Below are 21,608 nucleotides of genomic sequence, written 5' to 3'. Positions count from 1 at the left end.
CATTTCATTTCGTCAAAATGAATGATTCCTAATATTTTGTTGATTTCTTTCATTTGGATCTATTACTAGAAGGTATTGATTATATCCCATGTTAATTATATGAGTGAAAAGTATTCTGCCAGCCACCATACAAAACTTTAGGCACAACATGTCTAGACAAAAAAGAAGACTACTCACTAGGCATCCGATAGGCCAAAAAAAATTCAGGGCATTTTTCAAAAATTGCAGTCTCTTCTCCACCTACAGAGTGATCCGTAAATTTGCAGGAGACTTTTCGGGAATTCAATGAAAAATAAATCGAACAGTTATCTCGAAGATATGATTTTCAGTTTAAACCATTATGATCATTAAATGTTTCGAAAAAAATGGACTATGTCAAAAAGTAGCATATATAAATGACGAAATTATTTCGAAATCAGAATTTCATGGAGATTGATAGAGAAATTGGGCATTCCCATTAAAAAAAACAGGCTGGTTTCGTGTTTCACCACTTTCGGACCAGAGTGTAAAGTTAAAACTAATGAGCTGAGTGCTGTTGAATCCGTGAAAATTTGAATCATTCTCCTAGCCCAAATCGACCAATCGAGCTCTATTGATTCACCCTGTATGTGAAATAACCACCCGAATGTTCATGCCAAATTTCAGGAAGATGACAACATAATGACTCCTAATCTAGATAAAATAACGGACATCATAATATGTCGCATTTCATATAATCCTCTATACAGTATTGCGCAATAATGAACGAGCGTTCAAAATCGCCTAAATTCACGTCAGTGTTTGTTGTGATTTGATTCCTCTGATCTAGAAACTTATGCGATTGCTGCATAAGCTGCCAGTCCTCTCTATGACATCTTCTACCTTTAGCCTCCTAGAAAAAAAATCTCAAAAACTATTCGAAGCAATTTTAGTCATAGGACGACAGAATCTCTTTCCACGAGGTATTGTGTAGGAGTGGGAAACACCATAGTGATAGTAGCTTCCTCTTCAACATCCGTCTATGAAAATGTTTCATACAGATCAGATAAATTAACTCATCTTTCATAACGCCTAGCAATTCTGCAGAATTTGTCTAGATACTACAATGTCAAAAACGTAACCAGAATTGATTAATAAAACTAATCATAATTTTGATTTGAAAATTTGCATGTTCAGATTTGAAACAATGATCTTTCTCCCAAAAATATTTTCAGATCTTCATTGTATTTGTTTTGGAATTGCCTTCTGCAATGTCAAGTTTTGTGATATATTGTCGAAATTAAATGAAAAATTCAGATTATACATCCTAGTGACTTTTTTATTGTATCTATCATGGCAGTTGGTGTGACTGTTACGAAAATTGACAGTTTACGTTTCAAATTTTGTAATAATTTACAATTACGCATTAAATTCATGGAGTATGTATGACGAAATCGATTCAACATTAACTGAATTAAGTGAAATTGCGAATAATGTTGCAAATCATTTCACTGTAGGTATCCAAATTATATTAAATTGACAATTATTGACGTTTGTTGAAATTTGATGGGATTGGAAGTCAGTATAGAAAACAACAAAACGAAAAATATAACTGAAAACGATGTTGTAATGAGTTCATAACAGCACTGTTTTTTGAACTGTAATGAACTCATTACGATACTGAAATAGAGAAATATACATTCTGCAGTGTAAGCTTTTTAGGGTGGCAAATCTGCCTTGGGCGGCAGTTTGGCTAGCTCTGCAATGTCTACAACTTTTTGTAATGACTCTCTTGATATGTATATCTTAAAAACTGGTCAGAGCAGAACCAATACTGTTTGACATTATAATAGTAAAATCTAAGAGTAATGACAAAAATTTGGAAAAACCCACTGACGACTTTTCAATTACAGGGCGAATTATGAACTAAATTTTCACGAATTTCACTTTGAATAATGTTCGACGAACCCCGTATCTAACAATAATTTTATAAAAAACCAGTCTAAAATTATTTCTACCTTATAGGTAAGGGTGGGCAATATTTGTCGCGCAAAAGTGTTTCATTCAAGATGTTTTCACACGAGAAATGTTACCTTGAAAAAATGCCATTTTCTAACTTCGTCACTCTGTATCTCGAAAACTATTCAAAGGATTGAGTTGGACACATAGACTTTCTTGTTCAGGAGACCATATTCTACAAAATACGAAAAATTAACCGGTGACAATTTTTCCATTAGGCTGTTGCCTGGTCCTTTTTTCATTATCTATCTAAATGCAAAATATCTCAGGAACAAATCTGAGGACTCATTACAACGAAAAATGTAATTCCAAACTCAAAAAATTAACAGAAGAAAATCGAACTCCGCCATAGACAACAGCCTAATCCCTCATCAAACAAAAGGGAACCAACTCGATTCTGAAAACAAATAACCAAATAATAATCGGAGAAGAGAAGATAGCAAAAATATTTCAAAAAGTACTTGAAAAAATTTGAACCAAATCAATGCAATGACAAAAAAACAGAAAAGAAGAAGTAAATAAACTCTACCCGGAAAAAGGAAACACGAAGATAACAACACTTTTGAATAAGTTACCACCAAGTAAATTAAAGGAATAATCAAAAACCTCAACTCTAAAGAAGTACCAGCTATGGATCAAATTACGAACAGGACGCTGCGATAACCTTATACCTGATAACGCAATAGAGAAATTCAAAAATATCGTCAACAGCATACTATTCACAAGATACTTCCCAACAAGGAAACTGTAATGTAACCTACAACAGGAAAATCCAACCAAATAACTATAGACCAATAAGCCTACTTACAAGCCTAAGCAAACTGACCGAAGAAATAATACTAGAGAGATTCAAGACAACCCTCGAAAAAGAAAAACAAAAAGTACGAAAAACAGCAGCGGTACTAATGAGCATATATCTAAATAAGCCTTTGATGATAAGGACTCTCATACAAAATGATAAAAGCTGACATACCAATTGCATATATCAAGCTAATACATATAGATACATTAAGTCATACCTGGAAGACCGAAAATTTATCGAGCATAAAGGCCGGAGTACAACAAGTCAATCATCTGAGATGATATCAGCATTAGGTATAATCAGAAAGGAATATTGGAAACTTCATAACTCCGAAACTATTCAAAATGCGGTGAAAAATATTGCACAGTACAAAAACTATAGCATTTTCATAATTCCTGCGTAATCAATTTTGTTAAATATGAATTTGATTCCTTGACTTTTTGGGATAGAAATTAATCGATCCTATCATCTCGCGTAAAGAAGATGAATGTGATATACCTAGCCTAGCAATTCATTCTTTTACTAAATTCCAAATTCGAATTGCTCTTATAGTTTCCGAGATTTTCAATTCTATTCATTTCAAAACGTATGAATATGTAAACAATACAAACGATTTTTCATTATTGGATATATTAAACCTGCAATGATTTTGCACACTTCAATTTACGTTACACTACTGGAATTCGCAAAGCCGCGGTAATTTGTCAATTCATCGTACGTGATTACACGGAAAAAAAATCGTAATCTACATTCAAGTATAAGGATAATCTTGAACAAATATTCTAAATCTAAGTTGTTTTTATATTGCGTTGAAACTATTTTACTTGAAACAAAAATATCATTCTTTCATTTCAAGAACACACATATTATACTTGTTTACCAAGACAAAAATATATTTAACTGACTATTTCCCTCGTCGTAATTTGCGCCAATCAGAAACGCGCAATTTTGAATTACAAATGGTTTCTAGGTGGAAAAACTGTTTGGCAGGACCTGTCAGCAGTTTATTCGCGTTTACCCGCGGCAAAACTTGACAGTTGTTGTCACCAAAAATTATAATACCTTTGAAAACAAACGTAATTATAATCTCCAAGGACACCAGAAAACGACGCTCAACAATTTTTTCTGATTTTATTGTCAAGTGCTAGTTAGTCAGCTTATATCGTGAAAATGAGTCGCTTTGGAAGCGATTCTTTGTCTAATATTGATCTGGCGATTGAGAAAAGTATACCGTATAATACCCTCAGAACTCATACTTCAATATGGAAACAGTTCATGACATTCTGCAAAGCAAATAACTATGAGCTTATGGAAAACACAACTTTAGAACAACTAAACCTAATTCTGAAAGATTGGGCGTGGAATATGAAGAAGGAAAACGGTGAAAATTACAAAGAACTAGTTGTGAAGACAATACATAGGTAATGCATGCAGAATAATCTGTTACTCAGGAAATAGTCTTGTCAAATACCATTCGGGCATCTAATTTTTCCTGTGAAAAAAATCGAAAAAACACATTGCAAAGTAATATTTTTTGACAAAAAGCATTCGTGCAGGTGCAAAAATCCTCGTCTTCGACTCGGATTTTTGTTGCCACCAGCACTCATGCTTCTTGTCAAAATATTACTTAGCAACGTGTTTTTTCGATTCTTTTCGGAAAAATTCGATGCCCTTATGATATTACTTCTCGATTCAACAAGATCACTAGTATAAAAGCAAGAATAGCTATCAAGATCCATTGAAAATCATTTTGTTTCCTCTAGAGAAAATGTAATACATGAGTCAAAATTAATAGAAGTCGATCGAAGTCTAGTTTTGATATTGACTTGAAAGAAAACCATTCTTATAACTAGAATATTAATCCTCAATTGTAGTAAAAATTGTTTTGATGGAAGAGTTGCACTGATTATATTAAGAATAGCTATCTTGGTTGAAATCTAAAATATCTTCCGCGAATTCAACTACTGCTTTTCTGAAGCATACACTATTCTTCATCCAAAAACTAATATACGCAAGCCAAATACAGATACGCTCTACTACGGCTGGCCGTTTGTTCCTGCGCAGATTGTGGTTGTTCGGAGCGAATGATAGGGCTTGCGCATGATGCTAGTCTAGATAGTTGGAACTAGTGGAAAGTGGAAAGTTTATTGGCAGACATTTTCGAAGTCGAAGAGAGCAGGAACAGTTTTTTATAGTTTAGTGTTCATAATATTTTTAGTGATTTATTATTATGGAGAAAATTCTAGACGAATGGGAATTGGCCGATTTGATTCCAATATTCAAGGGTGAGTACCTATATTTACAGATATTCTGAGAAATTGTTTTATGCACTTCGTTGGACTGAATGAAAAAATTAACAGATTGGTTGTTGGTCAGGTATCATTAGATTTTATACTGAAATTCACGCTTTGGGTTTTCAGAGCATGGAATAACACCTGATAATATAACAAAACTAACAGAAAGCCTAATTAAGGAATTGATCCCTAATATCGAAAAAAGGATGAAATTCACTGAGAAGTGGATTAAGATAGTAGAGTCGTCGGTATGTACTCAAGTATGTTCACACAATAGTTCATGCAATAGGTGATACAAATTTAGTACCTGTTCTAATTTTAGGAAACAAAGATATATTTTTTTAATTTTTGTTATACGTTTTTTTTATGATAATATATTATATATTTTTGACGAATGTTATATGTTTATGTTGAGAAAATAAAATGTGTTCAATTTTTTCCTTTGTAAATTCTGTTATCACCCAAAATTCCATTTTCAGGTACCTCATAAGAAAAATATGGAATGTTGAGTGATCCTTCGGAGAAAATAATTATTGTTGTTATCCCTCCATCAGCTATCCGTTTTTTAACGATGTGATATTAGACCTTCCATATTTAATAATTAAAAAAAAACTCGATCTTCTCTCCAAAATAATCTGTTGCCTAACAGAGGATGTCATTTATTTCAAAAACCAATATTGAGGGATTATACGATATATGCCCAATATGATTTGTCGAGATAAATAATATCGTGATACCTAATATGTTAATACTGCCTGAAAAGTACAAGTTTCTCTATATTTGAAGAGATAATAGATGATTTCCAAAATAAATTCAACTTCATTTCACGTAACTCAAGTATAATACAATTCGAAACTCGGTGGTTTACAATTCTTCGGGTATATTAATCGCTAGAGGTAACATTACCTCCGAGATTTAGGGTACTTCATTATGTACGATTACTGTAGAGTTGTACCAAGAACCTTATATTCCTTACAATTCGTACAAATCTACAGTAATCGTACACAATGAAGTACCCTAAATCTCGGACGTAATGTTACCTCTAGCGATTAATATACCCAAAGAATTGTAAACCACCGAGTTTTATTTATTCTTATTTGGAAACTAAGGAAGTTTCGTCAGAAGATTGTTCTATGTTCGATCCAAGAAGTCTTATTCTTATTCGAAGTTTTGGGTAGGTTTACTCGAAGAATGTTCTATACTCATTCCAAGAAGCCTTATTCTTAATCGGAAACTAAGAAAGTTTTGCCAGAAGATTGTTCTATGTTCGATCCAAGTGGGCTTATTCTTGGTTAAAGTAATCCTTCATCTTGATATAAAAGTTATACTATTCTCAAGTTTACTTTTCCTCATATGAATTGTAGTGAACATTTACGTTTAAGAATAACGTGCATCTTGCATTGAGTCAAGTTATGCTTGCGGATATATGAGTCTAATATTGCTTCCAGTCAAGACTACTATTCTTGGATATAGCATATATTTTTTTCAGTGTAGTTGCCGATGAATCGGTTATAGGTGCGGTTGTATAGAGCGAGAAAGGTCAACATCTGTAAATTTTGATTTTACTTAAATCGTAAAAACCTGGGTAGGAGTATTGTTGCGATATAAGCCAAACCATCCCTAGAAATCTGTCTTAGAGTCTCATCTCGAAAATTTTTGCCAAGTGGGCTATTGAAACGTTACAAACCAACAAAAAAGAAATTCATGTAAACTCATTTTCGTTTTTGTGATAACGGAAAAGTATTGGGTAATTTCTTTAGGTGTTTTTCTCGAATTTGCTATGGTTCAGCATGAAATTTTGCACGAGGATTGAAATTTCATTTTTCATCCAAATGCCACATTTACGAAACCCTTATAGGGATTTTGTTCTTTATTAACGCGGTTCTAAACCAACCATAAAGATTTCTAGGTTCTTCCTTTCGAATGTAGTTTTATACCATTATTCCTGACTCAAAATGAATAGACATTGTGACTAAATGAGAGAATATCGAAAAAAAATAGGACATGAAGTCAGCTTTTGTCGTTCATGTGTCAATTGCACCCTTGGAGAACATATAATAGCTACATACAGTTATATAGTCATCCTGAATTAATATCAGTGCTTATATATCTCTCCTATTATGAGAATACTAGTTGCCCGCCCCGGCTTTGCGAGTTTTGTCAGGCAACCCAAAATATATCCTTCGAAGTGTCAAATTATACTCTACGATTGTTCGCTCAGTCGAAGGAAAGCCTTTTTATTCTTTTCTGTACGACTTCTTCGAGAACATTTTGTTGTATACACCTTCCCATGACAGTAATGAACACAACAAAAAAGAATCATCCAATTTGGTGCAGTTCTTTGAACGTAATGCCCTTGCATTATATCCATAGATTCTCTTTTATATACAGGGTGTGGCGTAATTAATGGATAATACTGTACTGGCGAATAGGGAAGGTCATGGCCGACCAGAAAATGTAAAGTTATGTTCAGTAAAAATATCATAGTTTTCGAGATATCGGACAATTTAATTTTTTTCTAAAAAGTGCAAACATGAGGATTATCATACTTTTTTTGTCTTAATTAAGCAAGATGGTAGGAATTTGGTAGTTTATCTCATAGTACAGCTATTTGAGAGTAAAATAAAAAACAATGCCCAAAGAAATAACAAGATTTGTGATCACAGCAATGAATTTAGTGAGTAAAGGTGCACTTTTTAGAAAAAAATGGAATTGTCCGATATCTCGAAAACTATGATATTTTTACTGAACATAACTTTACATTTTCTGGTCGGCCATGACCTCCCCTATTCGCCAGTAAAGTATTATCCATTAATTACGCCACACCCTGTATATATATTCATAGGTTTGAGATATATACATAGGTTTGAGAAATTTGACTGAAATGCTCATATTCTACATAACCTTTCCTGTAGTCGACTACTAACTTCATTCTCAGCAAGGTAGGTTAAAAAGTGAAAGAATTGATTATATTCTTTGATTGTGACAGTTGTCAGAACAAAATTGTTCGTAATTTAGTAGCCACATTCATTTTATTTTTTAAATAACATGATTGAAATAAAAACTCAATTCCTTCATTTCAATTGTATAATTTACAAGAATAACAAAATTGTAAAGTTTTCATTTTGTGCATTCATTTGTATTCAGGTGTTTTAATAAAATTCTTACAAACTAATAACACAGTAGTTAATGATATAATACAATGCAATGGATTCCTATCAAGTAACAGCCAACATAATATGAAGTCAAAAAATTATATCCTTGATGAATTTTACATTGTTATATAAAACAGAATAAGTGAGATTCAACAAAAAATATTAACAAACTAAAGTCAACAAATATATTAATCCAGTTCTCACAATTTGGATTAACTCCTGTCTTTCTGATAGCACATTTTATCATTCATATCCAAGAAGTATATCCATAAGTTCAGATGAAGGTGATGCTAATCATCATCTGAAAGGATAATCAAATAAGCTCAAGTACCAATTTGATTTTTCAAAATTTTTTTGATTTTAAGTTAATTCTACTCTAAATTTTTGCCAAAAAGTTCGGTAAAATCTTTTGTAAACTCGAATAAATCTGGATTGAAAAGAGATCGTCTCTTTGATTTTTTGCTGGGTCCTAAAACAAATAAAAATATATACTTTTTATTATTCTTGAATTCATTCATAGCATATCTAGTTAATTTGAGGCAGGTGGATAATTATTAAAAATGAAATTCAAAAGAAGAAAGATGAGAAACCCTAATAGGTCAAACAAAAATAAACAATTCCAGTAAAAGGAGGAGAAAATCTCAAACTACAAGTGAATTTTCAGTTGAACCTTCTGAACAAAGAGATGGAATTTATTCCTTCGTCACAAAACCAAAAAAAAAAGGTAAATATTTTGAATTCATAGCAGATTTTGTATCATATTCACACAGTTCACTGCGGCTCGTCTCCCCAGCGGCAAATGGATTACTCCAGTATAATTGAATGATACTGTAAAATTATAATTATTGGAATAATTATCACGAAACATGCTTGTGATGACCATGATTCCCAGTTAGTTAGATGGAGCTCAAAACAAATTTACACAAATATTCCTAGGGGCATGTGCCGCACAGTGATCATGGAATGTGACATGATGGGGGCATTTGCTGCACATAATTCGAAATGAGCAAAATCTATGGTCGCAGTGAACATGTTGAAATGACATTCGAATAGAAATTCTTCAAACAAGAGTGTGGTTACTTCAAAGAATTTACTTTGAATATATCAACTACATAATTCACTTAGAATGTGAAATTAAAAATAATAATATGTATAATTTATAATACTATATGTGTGACCAATAATTTAGTTAAGAATTATCCTTACCTGTCGAACATTGAGCATTACTAGTTTCAAAGTTTCTGGTTTTACTTGGTGTAACAACTTTGCTCACATGGCTAGTTTTACTTGGTGTAGCAACTTTACTCACAGGATCAGTTTTTTTTTGGGTTTTTTTCATTTTTTTCTTGAGCACTATAACAAAAGAACAGTTTCCATAATTTTTTTTTTAAATTCAACTAAAATAAAAAAAATAATTTTATGGTAGTTACAATTTGCACATACCTACACATATTCATAATAAAAATTAGACAGAAAAAACAGCAAAAACAATTTGAACTACATAAGGTACCGTACATCATTTCAGTAATGTCAAGTTATATTTTGATTAATCTTCAGATATTCCTATTGCATTTTTGCTCTTTTTTTTTTCTCTAATTCAATATAATTTAACCTTACCTTTTGTTTTCGAAACTGGCCATGGTTTTTTGAAAATCACATCATCTGGAACCAGATCAGTTTTTGATTTTTCTGAAAAATATCCAAAGAAAAATATCAATCTATTCCTTCATTAAAATTTCAATTTCGAATTCAAGTTAGTCTTCATATTATCCAAACCAAAAAAAAAAATGCTAGAATTCTATTTAATAAAAATACAACAAAGGAAAGTTGTTAATAGTAATACCGAGAGTAATATTTACTCCAAGAATGGTAATTTATAGATATGCATTTTATACCTCCACAATCATAAGCTTTTATTAATTTTTCCACTTCCATAGTATTACCATCTCTCTTTATATCCTCCAATATCTCGAAACTGTCACCTTTTTCGATAATATAATATTCCCCAGGTAAAAGAAATCTAGGATCTCGAAGCGAATAGTAGGATCTGTAAAATAATAAAATCTTATCGTCAATAAGATTTCAATGAAATATTTACGATTTACCCTTCCTTAACACATTTAACATATTCTTCAAGGTTTTCTTTATATTCATCGTTTTCATGATTGGCCCCTAAAAAATCTAGTATATAATGAATCACTATGATAAAAAGAAATTTCTGAGGATTTACCTTTTACATCAGGAAACGGCGGAGCAATATTGGTTATTGTTTCAATGGGATAATCATCATCTAATAAGACTTCGCCTGGTATCGTTTGTATGAAACCCATTTTAGCCATTATTTCGTTAGTTTAGATAGTTAAAATAAAAAATATAGAAGTTAAATGTGAAAACATAACATAATAAGCTGTTGTCAATAACACTAAAAGAAACATTAAAAAAACAAATTTGTAATGAAATTTTAAATACAAATAAGAGTTACTGGTATATGAGGTTATTCATAGAAAAGAAATTTTACGGAAAATAGTTTTAATTCTAATATATTTCTATGGTATGAGATACAAATTACTCAGTGTTTAAACTTTAATTGGAAACAGTAGAAAGTAGAATGAAATTCGGATTTTGATGAAAGATGAAATTGTTGTTTCTCATTACCCACTTTTTGAATAAATAAACGTAGACCGATAGTGGGAGCATCTGACGGCAGAAGTGTGAGTAACTAACATTACGGTAAGCTTCAAATAACTCAGATTAGATGCCGCTTGAATCATTCTCAACTATCAGTTATTCTTCTACAGACTCTACAGTTACGGCAAATCTCAAATAAACATCTAAGCATACTGATCGAACATTATGACATTTAAGTAAGGATACTCACTATTTCATTACATTGATAATACCTTTTACTAAGTAATCACATTATACTCATATACCTATAATAATATGTTATTATAGGTCTATGAGTATACTTCACAGTCATACAGTGACATCTAGTGAGCAAACTCTCGGTCTTTAAGTAGGAAGGACACTACTTAAAATCAATCTTCAGAATTCAAAAAAATACTCACGTTAAGAGGGATTACCATCAAGTGGTTTTTCATTTTTCAAACTTTGGTACCCATTTATTTCACCTCTGGTGCTTCTGCGATGAACAAATATTGTACGGTGGACGAAGTTGTACATTCATATCTTTTTTTTTTTCGAAGGAAATAAGTAGAGGGCAGCACTGTACGACGACTTTCCCGAAATTACAATTTTTTTCACCACTTTCGTAATGATTTTTGGTAGGTTTTTTCACGAATATTTCAAACATTTATCAGTGCTTTGTACAAAGTGCACATCATCAATTTTTTGCGAAAAACAAAAAGTTACCAATATTACCTTTTTTTCATTCGCGAATTAAAAATATTTACTTTCTTCCATGTAGATTATTGTTCAAGGAAATTATGTGAAAATTCCATAAAAATCGGTGATTTTTAAGATGAAATACACTAGGGAATAAATTAAAGGATCAAAATAAAATTCGAAATTTTAAGCGGTTTTTCATATGGCTGTATTTTCCATAACAATGGGCGTATCTCAATTTGATAAGAAGCTTTTTGAAGCTTGAAGTTTAAAGTTTGGAGATCTCATGATGACAACATTTTTCAAGCAACGTGTATCGCTCAATCCTAATGAATACAGTGTCCAAAATCTCTGCGAAATTTTTTCAGTTTTGGCCTACAGACTTGGAAATTTTTTTTCCAACTTAACCACTATATGGATGAGATAACTTGTTCATTCAGCTTCAATATCCTTTTTTCAAAATTTCGATACGAGCATTTCTCTCTGAAATATCGAACTTTGAATTGAAAAGGACCTTTTTGTCTTTAACCATCAATATCTCATCAATCAATGTTTGCACAGAAAATTTAGCGGATGTTTTAAAATCTTGAATGAATTCTTTACAAAAAGTAGCTATGGTATTTTCGGAAAAAATTTTTCTTCGTTCTCTACATTAATTTGAAATGTTGATTAAAAAAGGGCTTGTACAGGCTTTATGGATAATCAAGCGCTGAATTGAAAATATCAAAAAAAGGATCAATGTTGAGTGTGCGTTTCACAGTTCAATATCACCTCAAAAATCCCAGAGAATTTCAATCAATCCATGGAGCGGTTTTTTTGTTTCATTCATATTGTGCAATTTGGCATGTTTTGGTCATTTTCATTCGGAAAAATAGCTCATTCCGGAGGAATTCTAAATACCTTGCACCGTTGAGGTTTCCAACAAAAAAAAAAAGGCCCGATTATTCTGCCGTCAATGATCCCACCCCATACATTTACTTTCTGTGGGTGTTGCTTATGTGCTTCATCCACCATCCAATGCGAATTTCTCGACTCTAAATCCTGCAATTCTGTCGAATTACTGTTCCGTTCAGAGAAAACGTGGATTCATCCGAAAAAAACATTTTTTTGAAGAATTGCGTATTCTGGTTCAACGCATATTGCATAATTTCACAAAACTGATTCCCTCGATCATGATCATCTTCGTTTAATTCCCGATGTAGCAGAATTTTATACGGGTGATATTTTTCTGCCTTCAAAATGCGTAAAACAGTCTTCTGAGAAATGTTATTATGTTCCGCTAACTGTCGTGAAGTACTGTGAGGATTTTCTTATATTTCCACCAATACATTCAGTTTTGTGTCTTCAGAGGTTCTGGGTCGTCCGGCATTTGGAATATGGCTAACATTCCGTACTGTTTTAGTTCACTTTATATATTTAAAGACACTTTCTCTTTGAACTCATTTATTTTATTAATCTACAAGTATGTTTCTGTTGTTGTCTGTACACGTTTAAGTTGGATAAGGACCTCTCTCATCTCGAGGTTGTTCGATATTCTGTGGTCATAGAATATTGCCACATAATATCTTTATCTTTTTACAATATACAACATTTACAATAAACAACACGCTTTCACTTTTTTCATCTTAAATATGATTCTATCTTAACACTTAACCTGAATTTATTTGTGAAACTTAATTTAACTTAAATATATAAAACCTTAATACATATATAACACGCTTTTACTTTTTGTTTTAGTTAGTAAGGTAAAAAATAAAATATAATATAGTCTTAACTGAGCAACTCATCGTGATCAAAATCATTTCCTAATCAGAAGCAAATGGGCTGGATTGTCCACTACAAGTGGCTGAAAGAGGACTGATGAATGGAATTTCAAATCATTGGCCGAAACTTCTTTTGAGCTTTGTTTTCTCATTACCTTAGCCTTTTACTTACGCCAGAGTAATTTTCAATTTCTACACTTTCTTGTACATTTCCTAGTTCATTATCTATTGTTTGTCCTTACTTAGAAAGTTCTATTTTTCCTTTTGTTTATTTTTTTTCCCTCTTCTATCTGAAGCATTATCATCAACAACACAATTTCCTCTTGAACTACCTCATTCACTTCTAGCATTTAAAATATTTTTTTTTAATTTCTTCTTCTACAAAGACTATCTTCCAATTCATCTTTCACCTTTTCCACGTTTTCTTTGTTTTTCAATTTTATTCATTTTTTTTTATTTAACAGGTCCTCTTTAGTCCTATCGTCTTCTTTGTCTTGTTAATTGGGAAGGCAGCCTGTTTTCTCTTCTGTCTATTTTTGAACCTCGGCCGTCCTAACCTTTCTTTGGAGCACACACTTGACACCATGTTTTATTTCACTTTATATATTTAAAGACACTTTCTGTTTGAACTTATTTATTTTATTAATTAACAAGTATGTAGCTGTTGTTGTCTGTAGAAGGATTTTCTTCAATTTCCCCTAAGGGCCCAAGAAATTCAGTTTTGTGTCTTCAGAGGTTCTGGGTCGTCCTGGCATTTGAAATATGGCTAACATTCCGTACTACCTGAATTTGCTTTCAATTTCACTGACCGTTTTTTTAAAGTACGACTCTCTATAGTAAAAAAACTTAGATCTAGGTGCATTTTAGCAGAACCGGTGTGAGTAATTTCGGCGCCTGAAAGCAAAGAATTTATCAGCTCTCCTGCTGAATAAGCATCTAACATCAAACACGCCGAAAACATTTGACATTCAATAATGATAACAATAAGGGTCTTTTTTCAATTAATTTCAAGAAAAATAATAACTTATCTCTTGGAAGTATAGAAATAATTGAAAGGGCGAGATCTAATACACTGCATTGAGCGTACTGTTCAATCTAACCCCAAAATTTAACAGTAACATGGTTTGGATTAAAAAGTCTTATGAATTTTCCATAGGTTGAATGTGTAAACATTGGCTTCCAAATAATTCGGAAGTGAAAGTAGTGCTGTTTTTCGTCTTTGTGAAATACATAATGATGTTATCCCTCTTTCAATGAGGGTAATAAGGAATTCTGTTCATCTTGGTTGGCCTGCCATGTATTATTTATTATACAGGCGTAAGTAAAGGTGGTTTAGAGATTTTTCTTGCAGGAAATGTTCACAGATGCAGCGGAGCAGAACAACCTTATGTTTTTTCAAGAATCAAGGATGGAATATGAAAAAGTGGCATCTTTCAAAAAGAGGCGCTTGAAACGGTCGTTTCACTGTTTCATCCCTAACGTCGGTCTTGCATTTTAGAACCTTTAAGTATTTTCTAAGATATAGTTCAGAGCGCCTATTCAATAAAAAATTTTTTTATCGTGGCAGTTTTATTATTTTAATACAAAGAGTGGTATTTTTACTAAGAAAACATTTTATGTCAAAAAGTATGTCTTGTTTTATTAACTGACCTTGAGCCTCTACAATTTCCGGTTTGTCGGTCCTGGCGGCACCGTTGACCTCGAATTTTTCACAAGTAACAAGCAAGTTAAAACTCTAAAATTACAGGCAATTGGAGAGCCAGTTAATCCCTTGAAACAAAAGCACGTAAATTCAACTCTTATTAATAAACTTTGTTGTATATAATATATTCATGAAAAATAATTATATTTGGAATATTTATTTTTGATAAATTGCGCAATGAATTTGATTATACTTATATGGAATGAATGAATGATGTATGAAATAATTCAAAAATTAATACAGTCTCTCAGAAAATGGACTGAATGTGTCCTTGAACTCGTCGATATGAATTTTCATAAGGTTCATCATGATTAAAGATGATAAAAAAATCTTGTACCTAATAGAGTAAGGGTATTTAAGAGATGAGTCCAATGAAAATTTGATTGAACTTGATTATTCAATTTGCAGCTTTTGTTCAGCATATCTATCCATTGACTGTATTCAGAAAAATCAAACATATTATATTTCATATACTTTATTTAAAAACCAACACATTTTTTGATTATTTACATTTTTATACATTTTACATACTACATCCACAGGTCGAGATCATTTGGCTTAATTTTACAAAGATGAACCTATAAATCGATTAATAAAATTCTAAGTAAAAACAACCTTTTATATTTGCCTGTGGCTCACTACATTTGACTAGAAACACTCGCTTCTTGGATAAGAATTATACAGAAAAAATAAATAAAATAAAAGATAAAAATTAAAACATTATATACAAATAGAATCAATTCAAGTGACTCCGAATTACATTTTTTCAACAGTTATATTTCAGTTGTGCGTCGTTCGAATTATGAAGATATAGTTGTTATGAACAAATTCGGCAGAACATTTCGATATATTTCTCTTTATTCTGAATATTTAATACTGGCACATGTCCTCAAATACTCTTTAGTTTTATGGCAGCTCCAAATTCACGAATTTCTTTTGTATATTTCTAAAAGTAATGACATTGGCAAATGTGTTTATTCGATGGAATCAATTTTTAAAACTTTTCAAGTTTATTGCAAACTTCTGTCCTGCCCGCGCCAATCCTTAAACTAAATTTTTCCTTATCGACTTTCTTAAAACGATTTTCCGAATTTCCGATCTTTATCCACCTGAATATATAATTCACTTATCCCCTTGAGAAATAAAATATAATTGATCATTTGGTTTTAACATCCTACAACTTTGTAGGTTTCAACAATCCAATGAAAATGAATCTTATTTCTAAGGAAGAAAACAACAAAAAAAAAACAGATTTTCACAATGAAAAAAATCTAAACAAATATTGGTTTCAACGACCTACCTGATAGGTACAAACAGACCAATGGATAACTGATATTTTCCAGAATAAAAATCTTAAAATAACAAATTGATTTCATGTGGGTAAAAATATTCAAATCGCAAATTCGGAAAATCTTAAATAACATTACCTCTTACCTCGGATTTCGGTTTGCAATTTCAGAGAAAAAATTGGAGATGACTAGGTATACGAATAACTCTAAACTATATACTTATTCAATTACGTTCTAACTTAAAGATTAATATCACATTTTCATTAACTTACAAGTAACATTAGCGGTATGATATGGAATTCAGACACGAAATTAGATATTTACACAATAATTTTAGGAATACCTAGGGTTTTTAAGAACTTTGTTTTGTACACGAATAAGAATAGTGAGACTAGAGTTTGACTAGAATAAAAATAATAAGACTAGAGCTTGACTAGAATGAAAATAATAAGACTAGAGCTTGACTAGAATAAAATTAATATGACTAGAGCTTGACTAGAATAAATTTGTTACATAAAACTTACACAACTAGTTTTTGACTATAAAAATAAATATCTGCTAAATGACTAGATTACTTTGAATATATAAAAGGATAAAACAATTTAGGGAATTGGCCTTTTAACTTTCAAATACTGTTGACTAGAGTTTGACTAGAAATAATAAATAATTTTTTTCTTGAAAAATTAGTGACTAGAATTGTATAAGAATAGTTATTAATAAAAATTAAATATATCTATTAGAATTTTGATATAATATATTAGTTTATGACTAGATTCAGTGACTAGAAAATATTAAACCTAATGACTAGATTCATTCAATCGAAAATATATCGAATAAATAATATCTCTACTAAAATAATGACTAGAAAAACATTCGAATCGCAAGTGATACATGACTAGACTTGCGAGTTCTGACTAGAAATTTGGACGTGTTTAAGATATAAGTTTCGTGGCTGAATTCTCATTAATCAAGCATAAAAAAATCAAAGACATGGTTCTCTAAAAATCAAAAAGGATTGATCCAAGTGATGTTCGGGACATACCTTTCAGGGAGCAAACTGCAAGGCGGTGGAGGCAACGGAGGAGGCCTCCACAGCTTCGGAGGCATCCTGGGTATCGGCCTCACAGGTACAAGCCTTTGTCATTCAATTTGGTGAACCGTTTGATGCTTCCTCAAGTAGGCTATCCTCTTAAACCGCTTTCCACATTCGTTACAAGAGAATTGTTCGGAGCTATCTTCATCCTTGACCTCCTCCGTCTTGGTTTCCTTCGAGGGTCTGGGCTTGTGCCATCTCCTGTGTGAAGCCAGGTTGGCTGGACAATTGAAGACTTTATCACACTCCGGACATCTGTACTCTACGTGAACAATCCTCGAACATCGGTGTTGTGCAAGACCAAACGCGTCTTCATACAGCTCCTTACAGAGTCTACAGACATAATCGCCGATGTGATTCTCTATTTTAGCGATCTCTGCCTTGGCTTCTTCGGTGACTTCGACCACATTGAAAGCCGGATCTATATCCCCTTTACGAATCACCAGGTTCTCATCCGGACCAAGTTCACGTATTATGGTGCCTGATACAGGTGAGCTGTTGTCTTCGTCGAAGTTCAACTTCCTGGTCGCTTTGGCCGTCTTCGAAGTCTTGGCGAAGTTCGTTTGGAGTTTCTTCTTGTTGGGAAGTTCCGGAGTTGGTGACAGTTGACGTTTGATGCCGGGTGACGGTGTGCATGGTGGAGTTATGGGTGCTTGCGTCTTCAAGCTTAAGTCCAAGGGGTAGGAAGTGGTCAATTCCAAAGGTTCCGAATAGGAGCGTTGCACGTAGTGGAGTTGTTGGAGATGAAATGCCGTGCTCGAGAAGAAGTGGGGCTCGAACCCGAGCCGATGAAGAACCGCAGGTTGGTAACTGTTTCGGAACGTCTCGAATTCCATATCATGGTGTTGGAATTGCATGCGAGGCATGCCAGACCAAGTTCAACGGGCGACTGGCACGGTTCTTCACATTTCACTGTCGATCCTGATGCGAGGGACCAGGGTTTTAAGCTCCCCAATGGGCTACGTCCCTCCGCCCCTGCGTCCTTCGGAGCGTGCGCTGGGTGGGGCGTCATCGCAACCCTTATTGGTGTTCCCCTCGCATCCTGAGTCTATTGGCACGAGCCAAATCTGGTCCTTTGCTCAGTTATCCGCATGAAGATATCCTAACGGATTTTACATGCTTGATTTTACGGAAACGTTCGGAACAGAGGCGGGGATTGAGTGTTTAGGTTATTCGCTGTTGTGTTTTCTTGTTTGGGGACGTTTCGTCTTTTGCGTTTTTGATATCGCTGTATATCGGTTTAGTATTCGACTGCTTTCAACCGGTTGTTTTTTTTTCGTTATTTATTCTATTGAGATATTTTTAAGAGCAACTTTAATAATGTATTTCTCGTGAATGTTCGTAATATCTTTTCATATAATTGAATTTTTCCAATTAATTTCAGTATGGTTGCAATACGTTCAAGAGGAAAATTCTCTTGGGATTTTTAAGAAGATCCGGTTGAGTTATTTAAAAATTTCAATTCATTAATTAACTAACTAGATAGAAACTTGGAATGAATTTTCGATTTATGATTAAGAAAATTATAGTTTGTTCTAATAAATCGTCGATTGAAATTCTGATGTTAATGGTTATATTTCGGAAAAATGTTCAAATATCTATCATTATTTTTTATCATAATGTTTTTATTTAGGTACTCGCTTCAAAGTTCAGTATATTTTCTCGAATTAATTCCTTTTAATTTGGTCATCGAATTTAAGCTTTCAGAATGATGGGTAAAATGTGTATAATCGTTTATCAAATGAATTTGAATGAAAAATAAAAATATCTCTGGAATTTTGTATTGAAAATACAGAATACTGAATAGTTTTTAATATAATATTTGAAAAACTTAATTTATAGTACTTCATCAATATAAAATATTCAATTCTTTGATAATTTTCTTCTCAAATCTGCACCAGTTTACTATGGTTTGGATAAAACTATCGGCACGAAATTTTGAAAGAGACTATCCAACCCGGTATTATTAGGTTTTTTTTCCTTTATTCCTATATAATATATTTCTACGGATCTGATTATGTTATCAGCTTGAATTTTGGAAATTAATTTGAAATTGGTATTCCATAATTTAATATCAATAGATACCTACGCAAAATCTCATTTCTATCGGATCCGTACTCCGTGAAATATTGGGTGATATTTTTCAATATTCTTGAATTTTCTCTAGTTTTGGTTATGCTATCAACACGAAATTTTGCAACCAAAATCTCAGCTGCGTCGTTTTGTTATTATTATTATTAAACAATAAGAGCTGAGGCTAAGCCTTTGAAACTAAGAGAAAAAAATAGATACAGTACATAAGTAATAAAATAATAAAAAATTATTTCGGTAAATATAGATATACAAATTCAAGCATTCAAAGAGGCAACAAGTGGGCGAAATCCATGTGAATCAAGTCTGTTCTTGAAGGCGTTCACACTTGGAGCACAAAGAAATATTGGGTAATTTTCTTTCGATATTCTTATTGAATTATCTATGTTTCCAGTTAAAATTTTGCAGGAAGCTTGAAAACTTTATTCTTTATTCACTGGAAAAATTTTAATCTGGTATTTCATATCAACACCCCAAATCTCAACTTCGTCGGTTTTGTGGTCACGGTCACAATTTTTTTTTCGATATTTGTATTGAAATTTGTATAATTCTAATCAACATGAAATTTTACCGCATATATTTTTCGAACTCTTAACGCATATTTTTCATTTACTTGATGAATTATCTATAATCATGTGCGAAGTTCTTGATAATTGAGTTTGTTAATTTTTTTCAATAAAAATGCCAGCGCATACTAAAATAGGCCTGAGAGATTTTTTTGTCACAAATTGAAAGAGCTATTCAAAAATGGTTATATTCATTATCATTATTTTTTCATGCATCATCACCCCAGAAGTTTGTCGGTCTTATTCAACATCAACCTGTGTAATTGTTGATGTTAAAAAAATATACATATATCTATTATATATAAAACGTATTTTATTTTGATTGATTATTTTTTGTTATTCATTTTGGGTTTTATTATAATCTTCATTTTCGTAGTATAATGTTTAGGTTTCATTTCTTTCATATTTATTTTCCCTTTCTGTAATTAGCATTGGCTGCAGAATGGTGTAATTATTAAATATATAAATAAATTAAAAAAAAATAATTACTAGAAAGACGACCATTTGTCAATGACAACACGCCCAATAAGATACATCCTAAGTAATAATAAAACAATATACTGAGTAGACCAATGTCACATTTTCAAACCACCCAATTCTATCACTCTCATTTACTAGCAACATTCCATAGTAAGGGAAGGGGTGAAGTGTGCCAAACATCCCCTCATCCATTCGCACCACCTCTCGAAATCATTCCAACGGTTTCTGGTCGACGCAAATCATGAGGTAGGGATTCTTGTGCAGATGTTGTTTTTACACCCTCTATAAGTAATTGTGGATGAGGTTTGGTATTGGGAATCCCTACACGGTGTTTTGCTGCTTAATTGCTTTTAACGGTCACTTTTTTCGATATATCTATTAATGCGTTTTGATCAGAAATGTGTTTCCTGCTTGGTCAGCTACTGAAAATTATGTGGATCACTTCCGGTATTTGGCGTTCAATACTGTTGAATTATTTTTGTGTGTATCGGTAGGAATGACATGCACTGTTTTAAATTAAATAGACAGCTGTAGTGTTTTCACAGTGAATTGAGCACAGGAATGGCAATTTTGTTATTTACAGGGTTATTAAAATAGAATCAATTTCGTTTTAAATATCGTAGAGAATATTTGCAATTTATTAATTTATAACCACTTGCTTAGGTGACAATAGTGATATATATTTATTTACATTGGTAAGGAATTGATCTATTTAGTTCTGGAATAATTTTTTTTTTTTTTAATTGATTTTCTTGGGACTATTGAGATGTTAATTCACTGTAATAATTTCAATATAATTTCATAATTTTTTTTATTGAATCACTGTAAGTCGATAACAATAGCAATAATAATAATAAACAGCAATTTTTAAACAAGTGTTATCATTTTCTCGTATAGAATATTTGCTGTTATTGACAATAGTTTAATTCTTAAGATTTTCCTTTTCCTTCTACATCATCAAATATAATCAGTAATATTTATCAAACCTCAAAGGTGTTAGTGAATAAGTGCGAGAAACTTCAGGGTGTGATTCTGTTTTAAAAAATAATGA

At 32.2% G+C, this 21,608-nt stretch overlaps 2 protein-coding genes and 1 long non-coding RNA gene across 7 annotated transcripts; 1 reads left to right on the top strand and 2 right to left on the bottom strand.

The window, feature by feature from the left end:
• The first annotated feature begins 4,471 nt into the window (after positions 1 to 4,471).
• Positions 4,472 to 5,555, top strand: LOC123686667. Its single transcript, XR_006748480.1, has 2 exons — positions 4,472 to 5,064; positions 5,200 to 5,555. It is a non-coding gene; the product is annotated as an uncharacterized LOC123686667 (long non-coding RNA).
• A 2,591-nt stretch (positions 5,556 to 8,146) lies between these two features.
• Positions 8,147 to 10,891, bottom strand: LOC123689070. Of its 5 annotated transcripts, none has more exons than XM_045627869.1 (6): positions 10,459 to 10,891; positions 10,334 to 10,400; positions 10,124 to 10,275; positions 9,846 to 9,917; positions 9,435 to 9,581; positions 8,147 to 8,697 (listed from the first exon to the last, which is right to left on the bottom strand). In XM_045627869.1, exons 1-6 carry the CDS (start codon positions 10,565 to 10,567, stop codon positions 8,600 to 8,602), a joined length of 645 nt encoding a protein of 214 aa, XP_045483825.1. In that variant the 5' UTR covers positions 10,568 to 10,891; the 3' UTR covers positions 8,147 to 8,599. The 5 variants fall into 5 exon arrangements, with proteins under 5 accessions (XP_045483825.1, XP_045483827.1, XP_045483824.1 ...); XM_045627871.1 differs by having other exon boundaries at positions 8,147 to 8,529; XM_045627868.1 differs by having other exon boundaries at positions 10,334 to 10,409; positions 10,459 to 10,776.
• Positions 10,892 to 15,497: 4,606 nt separating this feature from the next.
• Positions 15,498 to 18,346, bottom strand: LOC123670644 (insulinoma-associated protein 1a-like). Its single transcript, XM_045604155.1, has one exon. It carries the CDS (start codon positions 18,284 to 18,286, stop codon positions 17,468 to 17,470), a length of 819 nt encoding a protein of 272 aa, XP_045460111.1. The 5' UTR covers positions 18,287 to 18,346; the 3' UTR covers positions 15,498 to 17,467.
• Between the last annotated feature and the right edge of the window lie 3,262 nt (positions 18,347 to 21,608).

The sequence above is a fragment of the Harmonia axyridis genome, chromosome 1, assembly GCF_914767665.1.
Source record: "Harmonia axyridis chromosome 1, icHarAxyr1.1, whole genome shotgun sequence".
Classification (NCBI taxonomy): Eukaryota; Metazoa; Arthropoda; class Insecta; order Coleoptera; family Coccinellidae; genus Harmonia; species Harmonia axyridis.
The sequence above is the reverse complement of the archived record's forward strand: the minus strand, read 5'-3'. Positions and strand labels throughout refer to the sequence as shown.

Coding starts and splice junctions, on each gene's coding strand:
- LOC123689070 (XM_045627868.1), bottom strand. CDS start 10,567: ATGGCTAAAATGGGTTTCATACAAACGATACCAGGCGAAGTCTTATTA. Junction 9,582..9,845: donor GCCAGTTTCGAAAACAAAAG/GTAAGGTTAAAT, acceptor CTTTTGTTATAG/TGCTCAAGAAAAAAATGAAA. Junction 8,698..9,434: donor TAATGCTCAATGTTCGACAG/GTAAGGATAATT, acceptor TATTTGTTTTAG/GACCCAGCAAAAAATCAAAG.
- LOC123670644 (XM_045604155.1), bottom strand. CDS start 18,286: ATGCCTCGCATGCAATTCCAACACCATGATATGGAATTCGAGACGTTC.